General features: G+C 50.9%; 8 protein-coding genes across 8 annotated transcripts; 4 read left to right on the top strand and 4 right to left on the bottom strand.

Annotated features, from left to right (window-relative positions):
- Positions 1-63: 63 nt before the first annotated feature.
- Positions 64-1,767, bottom strand: N7458_005180 (glutamyl-tRNA(Gln) amidotransferase subunit HER2; the record flags this gene model as incomplete). The annotated part of the gene is made up of 4 exons (XM_056908562.1): positions 64-941; positions 997-1,172; positions 1,236-1,560; positions 1,632-1,767. 4 exons carry the CDS (start codon positions 1,765-1,767, stop codon positions 64-66), a joined length of 1,515 nt encoding a protein of 504 aa, XP_056767180.1.
- A 623-nt stretch (positions 1,768-2,390) lies between these two features.
- On the bottom strand, positions 2,391-2,684 carry N7458_005181 (uncharacterized protein; the record flags this gene model as incomplete). The annotated part of the gene is made up of 1 exon (XM_056908563.1): positions 2,391-2,684. The coding sequence occupies one exon, from the start codon at positions 2,682-2,684 to the stop codon at positions 2,391-2,393; it is 294 nt and encodes a 97-aa protein (XP_056767181.1).
- A 1,484-nt stretch (positions 2,685-4,168) lies between these two features.
- Positions 4,169-5,544, top strand: N7458_005182 (enoyl-[acyl-carrier-protein] reductase; the record flags this gene model as incomplete). Its single annotated transcript, XM_056908564.1, has 2 exons — positions 4,169-4,404; positions 4,500-5,544. The coding sequence occupies 2 exons, from the start codon at positions 4,169-4,171 to the stop codon at positions 5,542-5,544; spliced, it is 1,281 nt and encodes a 426-aa protein (XP_056767182.1).
- A 202-nt stretch (positions 5,545-5,746) lies between these two features.
- On the bottom strand, positions 5,747-7,639 carry N7458_005183 (metallophosphoesterase family protein; the record flags this gene model as incomplete). The annotated part of the gene is made up of 2 exons (XM_056908565.1): positions 5,747-7,424; positions 7,479-7,639. The coding sequence occupies 2 exons, from the start codon at positions 7,637-7,639 to the stop codon at positions 5,747-5,749; spliced, it is 1,839 nt and encodes a 612-aa protein (XP_056767183.1).
- Positions 7,640-8,047: 408 nt separating this feature from the next.
- Positions 8,048-9,489, top strand: N7458_005184 (pyruvate dehydrogenase (acetyl-transferring) subunit E1 beta; the record flags this gene model as incomplete). Its single annotated transcript, XM_056908566.1, has 4 exons — positions 8,048-8,283; positions 8,397-8,520; positions 8,618-8,904; positions 9,018-9,489. The coding sequence occupies 4 exons, from the start codon at positions 8,048-8,050 to the stop codon at positions 9,487-9,489; spliced, it is 1,119 nt and encodes a 372-aa protein (XP_056767184.1).
- Positions 9,490-9,920: 431 nt separating this feature from the next.
- On the bottom strand, positions 9,921-10,942 carry N7458_005185 (putative C2H2 finger domain protein; the record flags this gene model as incomplete). The annotated part of the gene is made up of 3 exons (XM_056908567.1): positions 9,921-10,201; positions 10,252-10,650; positions 10,807-10,942. 3 exons carry the CDS (start codon positions 10,940-10,942, stop codon positions 9,921-9,923), a joined length of 816 nt encoding a protein of 271 aa, XP_056767185.1.
- An 82-nt stretch (positions 10,943-11,024) lies between these two features.
- On the top strand, positions 11,025-12,106 carry N7458_005186 (MCP1 family protein; the record flags this gene model as incomplete). The annotated part of the gene is made up of 2 exons (XM_056908568.1): positions 11,025-11,247; positions 11,322-12,106. The coding sequence occupies 2 exons, from the start codon at positions 11,025-11,027 to the stop codon at positions 12,104-12,106; spliced, it is 1,008 nt and encodes a 335-aa protein (XP_056767186.1).
- A 516-nt stretch (positions 12,107-12,622) lies between these two features.
- N7458_005187 (Galactose oxidase/kelchbeta-propeller) lies at positions 12,623-17,159 on the top strand (the record flags this gene model as incomplete). Its single annotated transcript, XM_056908569.1, has 4 exons — positions 12,623-12,967; positions 13,038-13,509; positions 13,562-14,378; positions 14,450-17,159. 4 exons carry the CDS (start codon positions 12,623-12,625, stop codon positions 17,157-17,159), a joined length of 4,344 nt encoding a protein of 1,447 aa, XP_056767187.1.
- Between the last annotated feature and the right edge of the window lie 479 nt (positions 17,160-17,638).

Raw genomic sequence — 17,638 nt, forward strand, 5'->3', positions numbered from 1 at the left:
TATCATTGTAGTCATACAAAATATAATACAAAACAGAGTCAAAAGGCAAGTCTCGGGCTACTTCTAGCCATCTAACCTCTTCCCCTCCAGCAACTCACCAACCTTCATCACCAACTCATCATCGCCATACTGGCCAATAACCTGAATACCAGCTACTTGATCCGCAACGGGATTCTGCTCAGACTCGGCTACAGTCACAGGAACTGAAATAGCAGGTAACCCAGCCAAACTTGCTGGAACCGTGAAGACATCATTGACATAGGCATCCAGAGGCGACGAGCCAGCTGATACATCAGACAGTCGCGGAGGTGCGGATGGCGCGGTGGGACACACGATCACATCAACATTCGCCGCTGCAGAGCGGTCTGTCTCTGATGCCTCAGTCGCACCGAACGGATGCGCAGCCGCGAAGACAGCATTGAAATCCTGCTGGACCAGTCGACGCACACGTTGGGCTTGGATGAAGTAGTTGTCCATGGCGTCTGCACTCAGACTGAACGTGCCGAGGAGAATACGGCGTTGTACTTCAGCACCAAACCCATTGCTACGGGTATTAGCATAGAGATAGCCGTCTGGCTGTCCACTACTATCTGGTCCCTCGGCGCGAGTCCCGTAACGAACACCGTCGTATTTGGCGAGGTTCGAGGACGCCTCTGCAGGTGCGAGAACGTAGTATGTGGAGAGGGCGTGTTTGGTCGCTGGTAGAGAGATGGGATGGATAGTATGTCCTTGCTCTCGGAGATGCGCGAGAGAGAGAAGCCATGCTCGGCGAACAGATGGTGTGAGCTCGGAGATGTTGTATTCTAGTGGGACACCAATGCGGAGAGGTGAGGAGGTCAGTCGAGATGCTAGTCGTGGCGTTTGGAGGTGTGAGATGATTCGAGAGCGCGAGAATGAGGTTATGTTTGTTGGGTCGCGGGCATCGTGCTTGTTAAGAATGGCTACCCAGGCATGTTAGCAAGCTTTCGGCATGATATTCATGAATAAGAGGCTTACAGAAGACGTCTCTCGCGGTGGACGTGTTCCTCCCCAGGATGCCCACTGTGTCCAAGGAATTTGCGTATGCCACCACACCCCATCGTGAGAGTAGGCCGTATGAGGGTTTGAATCCAACTGTTCCAGTATACGCTGCTGGAAGTCTGACGGAGCCTCCAGTGTCTGTTCCGAGGGCACTATACGATAACCCGGCAGTGTTCAGTATCAACTCGTATGCAAATAGTATCTCCCACACTCACGCATAGCACTGTTCGGCAGCAACAGCAACCGCACTTCCACCGGAACTTCCGCCAGCGGAAAGATCCTGTCCATCTTGGTCCCGTCGCATGTTCTTTACAGCGCCAAATCGCGAATGCACCGAGTGCGACCCCATTCCAAACTCATCGAGATTGGTCTTGCCAGCGACCACGGCCCCGGCGGCCTCTAATTGATCGACGACGGTGGCATTGAATGGGCTGGTGAATTTGTCGAGGATACCCGAGGCGCAGGTAGTTGGTAGGTCGCGTGTGCAGATATTATCCTTGATCGATATCAAGCGCCCGTCAACTGTGGACTTGGGATTGCCTGTGCAGGTAAATTCTCCAGTCAATTTGAGTCCTGTGAAGGAGTATAGTTGTTGGGTGTTGTAGGCGTACCTTGCTCGCGGCGTTGGTCTGCTTCCTTTACGCGATCTAGCCATTGCCCCGAGCGGGGCAGTGGAGTTATGAAGGCGTTGAGGACATGTGCATGTTGGTTCGCAAGGCACCTCTCCGCTTCGCGTAGAAGGGACATGGAGTGATGAGGACTGGTGAATGCGAAGTACTGATTGAGCGGCGGACTGGAAATTGAGATGACCGAGGCCGATGGCCCGATGGCCCGTGCTTTCGAGGTTTCCACCTGACCAGAGTCTACTGAAGTATACGACGAGATAGCAGTAAGGGGAGAAAGACCATCACATGTATTGGATAGATATAATAGATAGATGAAAGATAATGAAGATGCTTCCTATATTTATTCAGAGTATTGGTTGCTTGTCAGATATTTTTATCTCCGCGAGCATAAAACATACAAGATACATATTTAATGAAATGCTTTCAGTCACCGTTATACTACTACGAATTCAACACCATGGGCTCGAACTATACTTTCCAATATTTACAAGTACGTCAATGTTACCATCTCCAGGTGGAAATTTGCATAACCAAGGCAGTGAAAAGATCCTCTCAACCATGGAGATAATCATATCATGACAATACTGTAGGATCTAGCATTGCGGCAACGAATATCAACAGAAAGCAGAGATGTAAATACATTCAAACAATTCATAACGAAAAGACAAAACAAAAAGACAAGAAAGGAATCCAACATCCAAATTTCCGTACCGCCCACTGATACCCTCTAATATGACAGTTTACTCAGCAACTCGAAACCTTGAAGCTCCCCATGGCAGTGCTCAGCTCATGATCATTCCAATCATCCGAAGCAATACCGATCTGGGTGCGGCACTTGCTATCGCTATACACGCGCAGGGTGCAGTCAGAGCCCCACTCATTCTCCCAATCGATAATCTCGCCTGCACGGGAGGATGCCTTGGTGCAGCGACGGTTGTTTTCGCCGTCCCATTGTCCGGCGGTGGTGGAAAAGATCCATGCGTTGGCCATGGGCAGCACGGTGATGAGGGCGGCAATGATGGTGGTGGTGAACTTCATTTTGATGATTTAAGAAGGTTTGGATGATATGGAGCGTTTGAAGTGTGTTTTCGATGTTGTAGAGGCTTGTTGGCGATGCTTTGACTTCGATGGGAATTGATGAGGGTGTTAAGGGCAGGAAGGATGAAGGTATTTATACTTCATCCAGGGACTCAATAGCCCTAGATCTTGCTGTGAATACTGACACATCTTGACTATACGAGTCCTTTCCCTCGTATCTTCAACTATTTCAACTAGAAATAGCTCATCACGAACGATCGGCCATCGGATATGTTGTTGGGGTGGATTGCCAAGGATGTATACGATATCCTGAAAGTTCTCAATTTCTGGGCATTGAGACTATCAAGGTGCACCTGTGAGGCTATTGGCAGATATTCCACAAGGTCAAGAATAGTAGTATACTAGGAAGGGATCCGACGATGAGTTCGTATAGTTCGGTCTTGGTATCGTGGGGGTCTTCCAGACGAGCCAAATATAGTGATGATATTCAAAGACGAACGCGAATTAGTCAATACTCAAGTGAGCCGTCTGTGCCAAGTCAAGATATCCAACAGATCTTTCCTCATTGCCTGTTACTCGCTGAGCATGTACGAGTTTCGATCTATTCTGGCGTCGGATTCGATTGCCCCGGAAAGATCTGCACGCGCTTCGGAGTGGCTGAGGGTGGCATGCATGACCCAATCAGGTAGCCCTGTAGGGCGATCAAGGTCAGCTTGAAATGTAGCTAAATGGCATGGTTAGGCCAAGAGTTTCCTCTCGTTACGGGGCTCTTGGCTCTCGTATCTGAATCTATGAATAGTTGGTTCGGTTATTTACCTCTTGAGATTGAATGAATGGTCCTAACTGTCTGGGCGCCAGTTTCGTGGATTGCAATAGAAGAGGGCGAGAAAGAAGAGGCGACCCAATGGTATAGTGAATCATTGTAGATGATAAGCTAAGGAGGTACAATAGACATGCATGGGTATAGTAAGTTGATCATTCTTCGAAATAGTCGATAAAAGTGTCTGACTAGGATATACTATAGATGACTCTTCCCAACTCGTCTGGATTACCATACTGGAAGAGACAAAGAAGTGACCATGTTAATGGTTGTAAACAAACTTGACTGATGTGATGATTGAGAATACTCTCCAACAAGTTTCCCGTTCAAGTCGGCTAAGACCAAGTCCGCGGAGTTCAGTATAGAGCCCATTCCTTCAGCGACCGGACCAACTGATACATTCGTACAATAGATATACAGACAAAATTTACACCTCAAAAGACCTCACTTGCAAAGTACTCAAAAATGAAACTTGATTCTGCCATACTAGACATGCTTGTCATCTCATAGTTCTGCTCCTCTTCCATCGGCCCGAGCTCCAATCGCCAATCGCCGAACAAGACGTCATCCGAGACTCTTCCCTTCCCGTCGTGTCCCTCGGCCAATTCTCCCCCAACTTTTTTTCCCTCTCACTCTCTCTCCCCCAAACCTCCATATATCCACAATGCTATCACGTAGCGCACTTCGAGCCGCTACCCAGAGCTCTCGCGCTCCAAGCGCAGCCCGTGCCGCCGGCCTCGCCGCGGCCGGCAAAGCTCCAGCTCCAGCTCCAGCTTCATGCACAAGCTTTAGCTCCACACTCCTCCCCGTCCAGGGCCGGCGGTACATCTCCATGTACGGCTACACACAAGCCAAGGCCCTGGTGTACTCGAAATACGGCGAGCCAAAGGATGTTCTCAGGTCAGTTAACTACATAGCCCATTCAATCGCCCTCCCCGCTATCTACCTAGCGCACTACCAATTCGAAAATACTGAACTCAGACATCTAAATCCAGTCTACACAAACACTCCATCTCCGCACCCCACGGTTCCCAGGTGAACCTGCGCCTCCTCGCCGCGCCCATGAACCCAGCAGACGTCAACCAAATCCAAGGCGTGTACCCCAGCAAACCGCCCTTCGAAACATCCCTCGGCACCGCCGAGCCCGCCGCCGTAGGCGGAAACGAGGGCGCCTTCGAGGTCATCTCTATTGGTGCCAGTGTCAAGAATCTGGCCAAGGGCGACTGGGTGATTATGAAGCGCACGGGCCAGGGAACCTGGCGCACGCACGCCCAACTCGACGAGTCCCAGCTCATCCGCATCGAGAATAAGGACGGCCTTACCCCGTTGCAGGTTGGTACCGTCAGCGTGAATCCGGTGACGGCATACCGGATGATCCGGGACTTTTGCGAGTGGGACTGGATGCGCGCGGGCGAGGAGTGGATGATCCAGAACGGCGCGAATAGTGGCGTTGGGCGCGCTGCTATTCAGCTTTGCCGGGAATGGGGTATTAAGTCTTTGAATATTGTTCGTGGGCGGAAGACGCCTGAGGAAACTGAGGCGCTGAAGCAGGAGCTCAAGGATCTTGGTGCTACGGCCGTTGTTACTGAGGAGGAGATGTTGACGGGTGGGTTTCGGGATATGGTGCATGAGTTTACGCGTCAGGGCCGTGAGCCTATTCGTCTGGCGTTGAACTGTGTCGGTGGAAAGAATGCTACGGCTCTGGCGAAGACCCTGGCGCCGGACTCGCATATGGTTACTTACGGTGCGATGTCGAAGCAGCCTGTGGCTCTGCCCTCGGGCTTGCTGATCTTTAAGAACTTGACCTTTGATGGGTTCTGGGTGAGCAAGTGGGGTGATAAGAACCCGGCGCTCAAGGAGAATACGATCAAGGATGTTCTACAGTTGACTCGCTCTGGTCGGTTCAAGGATATTCCTGTTGACAATGTGGAGTGGAAGTGGGACTCTGAGGGACCGCAGTTGGCAGAGAGTGTTCAGGGTACTTTGGGAGGATACCGCAGTGGAAAGGGTGTATTCACTTTTACTGGTGGTGATGAGTAAAGTCTCCCAGAATAAGGAGTTAGTGTATCATAATTTCTCCGTAGAATGAATATACATGGGCAAGGTCTATGGCTACATTAAGCAAGTCTGGGGCGATGGCACCGATTAAGTATAAGCAGTGTATTGATACATAACTGATGTGTATGCTGAATGATAATTAAATGTAAGAACCAGGCAATTAAGCTACAGGCATAACGGCAAATCACTCGCACTTCCAGTGCTTCCTCACCCAGTCCAAGATGAGGTCTGTCAAAGTGATATTCGGCATATACACATCGCTCTCCTTGACAAAATCGAGTTCAAGACCAGCAAATTTGGCAGCCAGCGCCAGGTACGGTTGCACAAACTCAATGTAGATCAGATCGACCTTCTCAGGAACACCAGATGAGTTGGCAGAGATCAAGGCTTGAATGCAGTTGGGCACCTTGTAGAAGGAGATCGGTGCGTGGATGGTATCGTCTCCATCGTCGCCCGCATCATCCTTGGTGGTGTATCCTGGCACAATCTTACCAGCGATGTTAGAGGCAGAGAGCGGGACCTGGCTTGAACCGCCCATGTTAGATGTGAGCCATCCTTCCGACAATTCATCATCATCGAAGATAATCTCCTCAGGGCGTGCAAGTTGCTCGGGAGGTACCAGAGGGAGCAAGGAGGGCTCTGTATTGTCTTGCAATGTAGATAAGATTTTGGTCTGTTTGTTAAGAACCTCCATGATCAGCTGCACCTTCTCGTATGGAACGTCCTTGACATAGCGGAATCCGTTGGTGAACGGTGAAATGGTCCAGGTAGTATCCTGGGTGAAAACGCCTTTGAAAATGTCGAACCGGATAGCACCCGAGTTCAAGATAGCCACAGAGGGCCTCTCACCCCGAGATTCGTCTTTCAACGTCTCGATCAGCACCTTGGTCTCCAGCCAGGTATAGATGCTGTTGGGGTTCGGATAAGGGACTCTCGACATCCATAGATCCCGCGGCGCGCAGCCGTGCACCTGGTCGAGTTGAAGTGCAGTCCGCGACTCGGCAATCAGCTGGGAGACCTTTCGGCCTTTCTTAGTGGGGAAAGTGTCTGCATCAAGTCCCGTATGATGATAGAAGGAAAAGAGATTGTTGTCAATATAGCGCCGCTTGAAGGTAGGTTGGGACTCCTTGCTCGGACCACTGCCAGTAGAAAGCCCATCGATTGACATGAATCCAATGGTCTCCATGAACCGTCCACTGGCAAGAGCAACGGCTTTGGAATCGTACTTTGCATAGTCACGGATATGTTGGTGTCCACTGAAGAACTGGATTGGCGTATCCCACCGGGTCCCGCGAATCTCTTTGTAGATCGCCCGCCACTCTGACGAATGGGCGGGGACATGGCCAGCTACTAAGAAGAGATCGACTTCCTTGTCCCGAATGGCTTCTTGGAACCAGTCCTCCTTGATTGTATCCTCCACGCGCTGCACTACCGTGTTATTGTAGTTGCCGGTGAAATCAAACAAGAAGCCGAATGCTACGATGCGGATGCCCTGCAGGTCAGTAGTGAATTTCTTGTACCGCGGGGCCAACGGGACGAGCTCGCCCGTTTCGGGATGGTAAATGTCAATATTTGAAGCGAGATATTTGCCCCGGAAGTTCGGTACAGTGTGTAGGAGCTCGGTCTCCGAAGTGTTCTGCTTGTATAGTTCATGGTTTCCCGAGGTGATCACGTCAATGTGTTGATGGCGGAGAATCTCCGAGAGATAAACACCCTTGGGCTCGGACGAATCATAAAGGCCATTGCCTTCGACACGGTCACCGGTATCTATCACCAGCAAATCTTGTCCCTGGGCTTCTACTTTTTCCCGCATGCGCTCCGAGAACGAGATATAGTCCCCCCAGTCCGCCGAGTAGGAAGGCCTGCAACCACATCAGTTGGGGAGCTTACAGCGGAGAACCTCCGGAGGAGCCTACTCCTGCAAATGGCCGGCCAGCCAGCCATGAGTATCGGTTGTATGGAGGAAATTCAGTTGCCCGAGCTCGAGGTCTCGCAGGGGAGCGGAGATGGGAGACGGCGCGGAGGGCTGAGCGGCGAGCGCCGACGGGAAGAGGAAGGGCAACGCCGATAACAACATCCTCGAAGGGAGTACCGCGAGGGGATGGGAACAGCCCCTGGTAGAGAAGAAGTCGAGGGTTGAGTCGTGGGATAGTCAGTAGTTGTTGCAGAAGGTTCAAAAGTAAAATTATCCAAACGAAGCTTTCCGATTCTAAGCTCGAAGCTCTCTCTTGCTCTTCGTTTGCTTACGGAAGGAGCTGCCGGTGAGATTGCTGAGGGCAGTTGCTGAGTCAGCGCCCAACATCTTCGGATTTGCATCTCAAAGATTCAAGCGCGGCTTTCCCTTCCATCCCAACGTCGTCTTTCTGGTCTTCTGGTCTTTTGGTCTCCAATCGCCTCCGTGCGGCTTTCTTCGACCTAGCGGACCTTGTCAATTGCTTCTTCTTTCTCCTCCTTCCCCCCCCGACTTGCATCTCAATTTCCCGCCATGGCCGCTCCCCGACTTTTCCGCCCAGCATCCCGGCTGCTGTCTTCGCGCCTGACTACCCTTCCTCTGCGCCCGGCTTTTGCTCAGTCTGCTCTGCGCGCTCGCGGTTATGCCACCGAGGGTGGTGTCAAGGAGGTCACCGTCCGTGATGCCCTGAACGAGGCGCTTGCGGAGGAGCTGGAGAGCAACGAGAAGACTTTCATTTTGGGTGAGGAGGTCGCACAGTACAACGGAGCGTAAGGAGGCCCTTTCTGTCTCTCCGGGGGCATTGCAACGCGATTGGAAGGATTGTTCCAGTGTTTTTCCAATTGACAGCAGAGTACTGACCTGGTTTCTTCTTTTCCCGCAGCTACAAGGTGACGCGAGGTCTTCTGGACCGCTTCGGCCCCAAGCGGGTTATTGATACCCCCATTACTGAGGCCGGTTTCACTGGTCTCGCCGTTGGTGCTGCCCTGGCTGGCCTGCACCCTATTGTGAGTAATTTTTCCGGAGACTCGTTGTCCACCAAAAAACGACAATCCAGATTATGGTTTCGGAGGGGACTAATCCGTGCAATCGCAAATTATCTAGTGCGAGTTCATGACCTGGAACTTTGCCATGCAGTCTATCGATCAGATCATCAACTCTGGCGCCAAGACTCACTACATGTCCGGTGGTATCCAGCCCTGCAACATCACTTTCCGTGGTCCCAACGGTTTCGCCGCCGGTGTCGCCGCTCAGCACTCCCAGGATTACTCTGCCTGGTACGGCAGCATTCCCGGTCTGAAGGTTGTCTCCCCCTGGAGCTCTGAGGATGCCAAGGGTCTGCTCAAGGCTGCTATCCGCGACCCCAACCCCGTCGTTGTTCTGGAGAACGAGTAAGTTGGATACTCTTTTTTGGTTCTTGTATTTCTCCGATCTCCGGAGAGAAATTCAGGTTCGGGATCGGCAATAAACGGATAGCTAACGATCTTCTGTCTCCGCTTTACAGGCTTATGTACGGCCAGGCCTTCCCCATGAGCGAGGCCGCCCAGAAGAGCGACTTTGTCCTGCCCATCGGCAAGGCCAAGATTGAGCGTCCCGGCAAGGACCTGACCATTGTTTCCCTCTCCCGCTGCGTCGGCCAGTCCCTGAATGCCGCCGCCGAGCTCAAGCAGAAGTACGGCGTCGAGGCCGAGGTCATCAACTTGCGTTCCATCAAGCCCCTCGATGTTGAGACCATCATCGCCTCTCTCAAGAAGACCGGCCGCCTGATGGCTGTTGAGTCTGGCTACCCCATGTTCGGTGTTGCCTCTGAGATCCTGGCTCTGTCCATGGAGTACGGCTTTGACTACCTGACTGCCCCCGCTGTTCGTGTCACTGGTGCTGAGGTTCCTACTCCTTACGCCCTTGGCCTCGAGAACATGTCCTTCCCCCAGGAGGACACCATTGTCAGCCAAGCCGCCAAGCTGCTGCGGGTGTAAGTTTTTGGGATTGCAATGAGCGTGCAGTAATAAAACCTTGTGTCTAGTATTTTCCCCCCCCAACTTCAACATTTCCCATCAATCTCATCTTTTTATATCGTCGTGTCCTCCCCTACTATCATGTCATTATCTATTGTCGCCTAGGCAGATTCCTGGAAAACTGTGTACGATTACCTTCCTTGGGTCTGTGCTATTTTTTCTTCTTGTTTTGTTTTCCCCCAGCGTAAGTTCCTTTTGCTTAGAATGATAGATATTGGAAGGTCCATACGCTCGTTCAGCTCGTTTCTTTGTCCATTTCAAAGACATTCATGTATGTAGTCAATAACTAGGTGATATAAACGCCGTATCCCACGCTTCAACGCCCATAAGCCCATAATCATACATCAACTAGACAGGGATCTCCAATGACTGATCATTTCTTTCCCCGGGTATCAAGAGGCAGCCTTCACCTGTGTCATGCCAGCACATCCAGCATGACACCCCGTCGGCCTTCGAGGATCATAATACCCTCCACCCTCCCGATCTCTCGCATAGTACTCCTCATCAGTATCACTCTCCGCATCCACACGAACCTCCTTCCCACGCCCTCCCCGACCATCCACACCTACACCACCAGACTCTTTCCCACTTCCCTGTCCAGCCTCACCACCACCACTATCTTCCTTCTCCTCCTCATCCCCAAGAACATTCTTCCTCACCGGTGCCGCAGGCCCTTTCACCGTCGAAAACGAACTCTTAAACCCTCCCTTCTTAACCCCCCACCCCCACCACCTCCACCCCCTCCACTCTTCACACCCTTGACCGGGGCATTAACCGGCGCATCGAGGACCTTGAGTCCAGCTTCGGCGTCTGCCTTGCGCTCCGCGCGCCGCGCCTTTTCGGCGGCGTTGGGATCCCGCGAGAGCTGTTTTAGGTCTGCAAGGCGTTTGCGGTGTTGGTGGTCGTAGGAGGAGATGTGGGCTTCGTATTCTGGGTGGCGCGAGTAGGATTTGTTGCAGAGGGTGCAGGTGAAGGAGCTTAGCGCGGATCGGGCGGATTCCGTCTGGATAGGATAGATTGGGTGGGTTAGTCTTGGTGGTGATGGGAAGGGTATAGAGTAGTAGATTGTAGGCTGTGAGCGGATGTGGGTTGTACCTTTGGCGCTGGGTTTGTAAAGGCTCGCTGGAAGATGATGTTAGTAGATGTTGAATGGCAGGGTCTTTGCTTGAAAGAGATAGAGGTGGAATACCGGTGGCATGATGTGTAGAGTGTATAAAAGAGAGAGAGAGTCTCTAGTCTCTTCTTGAACAGTAAATTAAATCGTGAAGATCGACTGACGTCGGGAGGGCCGCACTGCGCCTATCAGAAGCGGCCGGTTTGGCGGACTCTCCCCAACGGTCCCTGATTTCTTGTCTTCTCTCTCTAGAGCTTCCTCTTCTTCTTTTGACAAGCTTCGACTTTCTTCCCACGACATTCTACGATGAATTCTCCTTAGACAATTTTACTTCTTCCTCTTTTTTCTTTTCCTGTCTGTGAAAATCATAAAATCCTCCAATATGCAGTCCCTGGACGCCAAGTCCCAGGACTTCGATACCAAGTCCATCCTCTCCATGCAGGAGCTGGATCCGTCCCCGGTCGACGATTCACCCTCAACACCAGACCTCGACTCCCTCGAGAATGGAGAGTACTTCCCTAAACCCGATGAAGACAAGCCATCGCGCACTTGCGGCTTTCCTGCGCCGAATTTGGGGCTGCGCGCACACCGTTGGGATGCTCTCTGTACGTGTAATTCGAGTCTAGCTCAATTGAATAACTACCAAGCGTGAGACTTACAATCTAACACCATAACGCAGTATCCGGTATCCAAAGATACTCTACATACCCACCAACAGCATTCTTCATCCTGCATTTCGCCAATACCTCGCTCATCCCGCTGATTACCCGCTCCGTCCCCGCCAGCGAGCCCTACCTCCTGCTCACGCGACCAGTCTACCAAGCCCCCGGCCTGGAACACCTCGTCCTCACCGTCCCCATCCTCGCACATATCGCTTCCGGCATCGCGCTACGAAATATCCGTGGCTCACGCCGTGCTCGTCTGTACGGCGCCGAGACACGTGCCCAGCGTCATCTGCTCTCCTTCTGGCCCAAGGTCTCGGTGCAAGCGAAAACGGGATATCTCGTCGCACCGCTGGTCGGTCTGCATGCGGTCGTTAACCGGGTTACCCCGTACATGGTCGAGGGCGGTAGTTCGGGTGTGGGATTGGGGTATGTCGCGCATGGTATTGCGCGGAGCCCCGTGTTTTGGAACATCTTCTACCTGATCTTTGTGACGGCGAGTGTTTGGCATTTCATCGGTGGATGGGCGACTTGGATGGGGTGGAGGGTTACTACTGCTCGGAAAGAACGGAGTTCGAAGGGTTCGCTTGAGGGGTATTTGGGATATCCCGAGAACCAGGACCGTGTCAAGCGTCAGCGCAAGATGTGGTGGGTGGTGAATGGGATTGCTGCTGTTGGTGCGGCTCTCTGGCTGGCGGGTGGTTTGGGGATTGTTGGACGCGGCGGGGAGGGATCTGGATGGGAGGCTCAAGGGTGGAATGAGATGTATAGCCATGTACCGGTCATTGGAGACTGGTTGTAAGGCTTGATTGGTGGTGGTGGTGGTGGTAGGATGAATGCATATACTGTAACTCTAGCTGTAAAATAGGCTTAATTCTTAATACATATTATGAAGTCATGGAGAAGAAGGCTCTCTAGCCTGATAATGTTCAAGTGTATCCATATACAAACAATCTCATATAGTCGCTGCAAGGCTTATTGGGAGAAATTATTCCCCGTCGGATACTCGGAGTATTCGCCAGAGCTAGACTCCAGATTCATTTTAGACAATATGATCCCAGTCAAGGCATTCTAGAGTCTCTTCTTTTAGTAACTAATCATCCATGGACACTTGTCCATTAGCCTCATTTGGTTCTTAAGCGCCAAATGAAGTGGCACATCCAGCTGAGCCCCACCACACAAGGTGCAGTCTCTAGCCCAAGTCTCTCTTCTCCCCGCATGCTTCATGATATATAGGTAATTCGACTTGACTCAAAGTTATGTCGTGAAGGTTTGATCTAATCCTAATCAGCAGATCGGACCAGAATCGTGGCACATAATGGTCAGCCAGACTCTGTCACTATGGACATCTGCCACGGGGAAGCTGGACGACGACGACCAGAGCCTCCTCACTTTTGGCCAAAACAATAACCAAATCAACTACCAGAGTCCCCTCGATGTAATTGATTCATTAACGCACACGACCCACGAAGCATACGAAACTTGCGTCCACAAACGATGGCAGATCAAGTTGCCTGGAAAACAGGACAAGATCATCGTTCGCGATCTGCTGGGCAAGATCACGCATTGGGTTGAAGTCTTCAAGAATGTGGGCGACCAGGCTGTCTCTTTTGACCCGGGCCATGCCGCGTTACCTTGGGCAGGTGCTCGGTTTCTTTTACAGGTTGGTTGCACACCGATAGGAAAGAATAGCCTGTTTCTATGGTAACAGTGCCGACTGGCGTATGATCTAGATTGCAATCAACGACTTTAAACAGTTCGACTTTGTCGTGGAAGGTGCGGCAAAGATCACCAGAATTACAGCTCGATATAGAATTGTCGAGTGTCTATATCTGCAACGTTCCAGCGCCGCGACAACGTTGCTCGAGCAGGCAGTCATAAGGTTGTATACCACGATTCTGAAATATCTCGTCCAGGCCAGACGCTACTTCCAGCAGCGGACGGGCATTCGCATATTGAAGAGTGGTGTCCTTGCTCAAAATGACTTTCAGGATCTACTGCAAAAGATGGATGCTGATGAAAGGGAGGCTGATCATTGCGCCGACCTGGTTAGAACGGAGATGGCTAATGAGAGTGCGGATCAATTTGCAAGTTTGTCTCTCGAGATGAACAACATTGCTTTGCTGCGTGATGCTCTGGATCGAATCGAGCAGCCTATTTCACAAACGGTGCATCGACTTGAACAAGTTGAAGATTACCTGAATAGTAGGTTGAATTACTTTTGCAAGCGAGATCCTGTACTTATGGGCTCTGGCAGATATCCAAAGGCGAGATATACTAGACTGGCTCTCCTCCCAACCCTACCACGATCACCACACAGATATCCAGCCCAAGGTCCTAAAAGGAACCTGTCAATGGGTCGTACAACACAACGAATTCTCCCACTGGCAAAACGACAGCAAGAATACCCTCCTCTGGCTCCACGGCACACAAGGCTCGGGCAAGAGCTGTTTGACGTCAACGGTAATCGACGAGATCATGAAAGCCTCTGAATCGAACGAGATGCACACCTTGGCATACTTCTATTGCTCACGCGACACGGCTGAGCCACAGCGTGCGATGCCGCAAAGTATTCTGGCTTGTATCGCGCGCCAGCTCTCTCGTCGATCTCAAACCGAGTCGATTGCTCCTCCTACGCTGACACTGTATAATAAGCTACACTCCAAGGATGGCTCAAGGCGAGCACCAAGTATAGCCGAATTGTGTGGTTTGATTCGGGAGTTGACTGAGCTGTATGATCGATCGATGATTGTGGTTGACGCTCTCGATGAATGTGATTCCCATACGCGGTGGGAACTTGTCGAGGCGTTGGAATCGATTACCGAGTCAGCGAGTCTTGTCAAGGTTTTTGTTAGCTCACGCGAGGAAGGGGATCTGAGATTTTCTCTCCAGACTCATAGTGGGCTTCAGGTCACTTCGTTGGAGAACGAGGATGATATTCGGAAGTTTGTGGAATTTGAAACGGACAGGCTTATTGGGAAGAAGCAGTTGTTGGCTTATATTCGGAAGAAACAGACGAAGGAGGAGTTGACGAAATTGATCAAAGAGGATGTCATCTCCAAGGCTAATGGCATGTGAGTATTCAAAATATAGCAGGGGAGAGCTTTTATTATGTTGTAAGACCGTCAGCTAACCATATATGCAGGTTTCGCTGGGCAGAACTACAACTGCAAAGTCTCCGAGGCATTCGAGCAGAAAAGGATATTCGATCTGAACTCTCTCGTATCCCTCGAGACTTGACTACATTGTACGAAGACCTCTACGACAAAGCACTTGAAACAACCCAGGAGACAGATCGGATTGTGTTCCAACACACCCTCAAGTGGATGCTCAGTGCACAAGAAGTTCTCACGCATCACGACTTTTTCCTTGCAATTACAGCCTTTACAGACCTGGACGCTGACGATCTAGACGAAGAGTTCATCTTGGATCTTCTCAGCAACTTTGTGATATCTTCCACGACTGAAGAAGGAGATCGAATCTTCCGATTCGCGCATCTCTCTGTACGCGAGTTCCTCGAGAACATGCCCGATTATTCGACCGAGTGGACGAACACATTCGCAGCGGAGGTTACTCTCCTCACGCTTATCTGTGCAAGTGACTCACCTAACGCGAAAGAATTCACCCACCAACTAGGAGTCATTCCTCTTGGTATCGTCCCCTTCTCCGAAATCAGATCAAACGAAAAAGGCATTCATGATTACTCTCTGAGGCTCTGGGATGCGCACTGTGTGCTTTCTGGTGAGCAGAATCGATCAGCAGAGCATTTAAACCTTCGCAGGTTGTTGCATTTCGTTCTCTTGGACGATCCCGACGACAATTGTCCCCTGAATTGCTGGGCTCTCTCGCTACATGATTGGACTGGCGATGATATGGCAAAGATCATGAGAAATTACCAAAGCCCCCACGACAGAGCATTCTTGATTGCATGTGATTTTGGATTCGATGAGATCGTTCGTGTCACCTTGAACCATGGCCTGGATGATATAGTGAAAGAAGAAGGTGCTCTTTCTGCTTTGAGAAATGGTCATGCTTCAATCGCAGATTTGCTCATAGGCTCGCAAGGGGATGCAAAACTGCGAGAATATGTGCTGAACCATTTGGCCAAATTTCGCCGAAGGACCACTCACTACGCGGACCCTGCCCTCGTTCGTTGGTTACTACAATTTGTCGAACCGTCTCAAATCACAGAAAAGCTGATTCTCAACGCAAGATACCTGAATGAAGAGATTATCGGCATGTTGCTGGACCACAACCAAGACCTGCGCATCACGGAGGAGATGATTCGAAAATGTTCGCAAAGCCACGGTGCCATCAAAGCCTTTGTGACACGAGAACCTGAGATGAAAATTTCTTCGGACATACTAATCACTATCATGAAGTTTTGGCCTTTTGATGCTGAGTTTTGTATTAAATTGGTCAACAAAACCGACCCGGCAGTCATCACCTGTGAAGCCATCGCCGAGGCGGCTAATAAAGCTGGTGACCTTGAAATGGAGGAGCAGGTCATGCCTTTGCTGCTTCTTCTTCTCAAGCGTGCTGAACAGATTCATTTCACAGAACGTGTTGTGATGCAGGCCTTTCAAAACGATAGCACCGGCAAGGTAGTGAAGACTCTTCTCGCTCATAAATGGCCGGTTACTCCCTCTTTGCTTCGAGAGGCGGCTGAATGGGGTAAAGCAGCGACCTTCCCCCTGATTTTGGATGCTGCGGGTGGGACTGATCAAATTACGCCTGAGCTATTCGAAGCAGCCGCCGGGAATATTGAAGCCGACGCGAAACAGATACTAGAACTCCTGGTATCTCAATCACGCCAGCCTATCAATAATGAGACCTGGTTGAGGATGATTGGGAATTGCTTGCAAATGGAGACTTTGCGATTTATCTTAAACTTGAAGCCTAATATGCCAGTGCCGGAGTCAACATTGCTTCGTCTGGCAGGAGATGGGCATTTCGGCAACAACCTGTTCGTCGTGCTCCTCAATGATGAGCGAGATCTAGAGATCACCGATGCCGTGGTTGGAATGGCATTAGCGAATATGAATTATGGGGAGCTTGTGCCGCAGCTATTGAACCGACACGGCACAGAATGCATCACCGAGCAAGTGTTGATCGGGGCAGTCAGTAATATTGGATTCGGACATGAGATGACAAGGGCTTTGACGGACCGAGAGGTTCCAATTGAAGCACCATCCGCCGACGTTATCAATGCAGTGGTACAGAATATTCATTCGGGCCTGCAAATCCTTCGAATGCTTGAGGCACACTTCGGACCTTTCGAGTTCACCGACGAGAATGTTGAGGCCGCGGCCTCGGGAAGTTCCCAAGTGATCAAGCTAGTCTTTGATCGTCGATCAATAACGCATGCCACTAACTCAATGCTCTTGAAGGCAGCTTCCAAGGGAAGCCTGGACGGGATGAAGACCCTTCTCCAGCTGGAAGACGCTGTCGTGACCCGCGAAATCCTGATTGCCGCAGCGAAAAATAGGCAATGTGGACCGGAATTGCTTCGATGGCTTTGGGATCGCAGCCCCGAGATCAAAGTTTGCGTTGAGATATTCAAAGCAGCCGCTACTGTCCCGTCTGTAGCACCGGAGACGATAGGGTTCTTGGTAGACCGGATTGATGATTCCCAGTTTGGCCAACAAGTGCTAGAGGCCGTTACAGGTTCCGACGCAGTCTCATGGGGAGATAGAATTCTAATGGAGACGCTCTTGAACAGTAGCCTTTCAGTCCAGGTGACGAGTGAGATGGTTGCCAGAGTCCGAGAGCAGCATGGTACAGACTCGTTTCTGTGGCGCGTGATGAAACGCCATTGCCAGAATGACGAGGACTCGGATACGGCAGAAACATAGCGGGAATTAAGCTCTTAAAATTGGATTCCTCATTGAATCAGGAGCATCACCAGAGGGACTGCCATTCGTGGTGGAAGACTAGATGTAAGTATCAGGATTAGCGGCTTCGAGGCAGAATATCCGGATGTTCGAGTTCTTGATAAAACTTGCAAAAATGTTGAGTGGACTTGACGGAGTGATCAAAACACATCTCGTAGAAAATGAAAGACTTGAGCATTGAGAACTTTGGGGATGTGATGAGTGTCAAGTGTCAAGTGTAGAGTGGAGAGTGGAGAGTGGAGAGTGTTATGCTTTGGAACAGTAGAGTGGAGTCACATGGTCCGTGCGGGGAATCTTTTTTCGAACCGACCAAATCGTCGACGACCAACTATTTCCACCACTTTCGGTGTCGTCTTGGTCTTTGCGCTCTGGGAACAAGTCCATGGGCCCGCGATATTACCTGTCGCTCTCCTCCTTCGCCACAAGATGCTCATTTAATC

Source organism: Penicillium daleae, assembly GCF_028827525.1.
Source record: "Penicillium daleae strain IBT 16125 chromosome Unknown utg000005l_segment0_segment0, whole genome shotgun sequence".
NCBI classification, from domain to species: domain Eukaryota; kingdom Fungi; phylum Ascomycota; class Eurotiomycetes; order Eurotiales; family Aspergillaceae; genus Penicillium; species Penicillium daleae.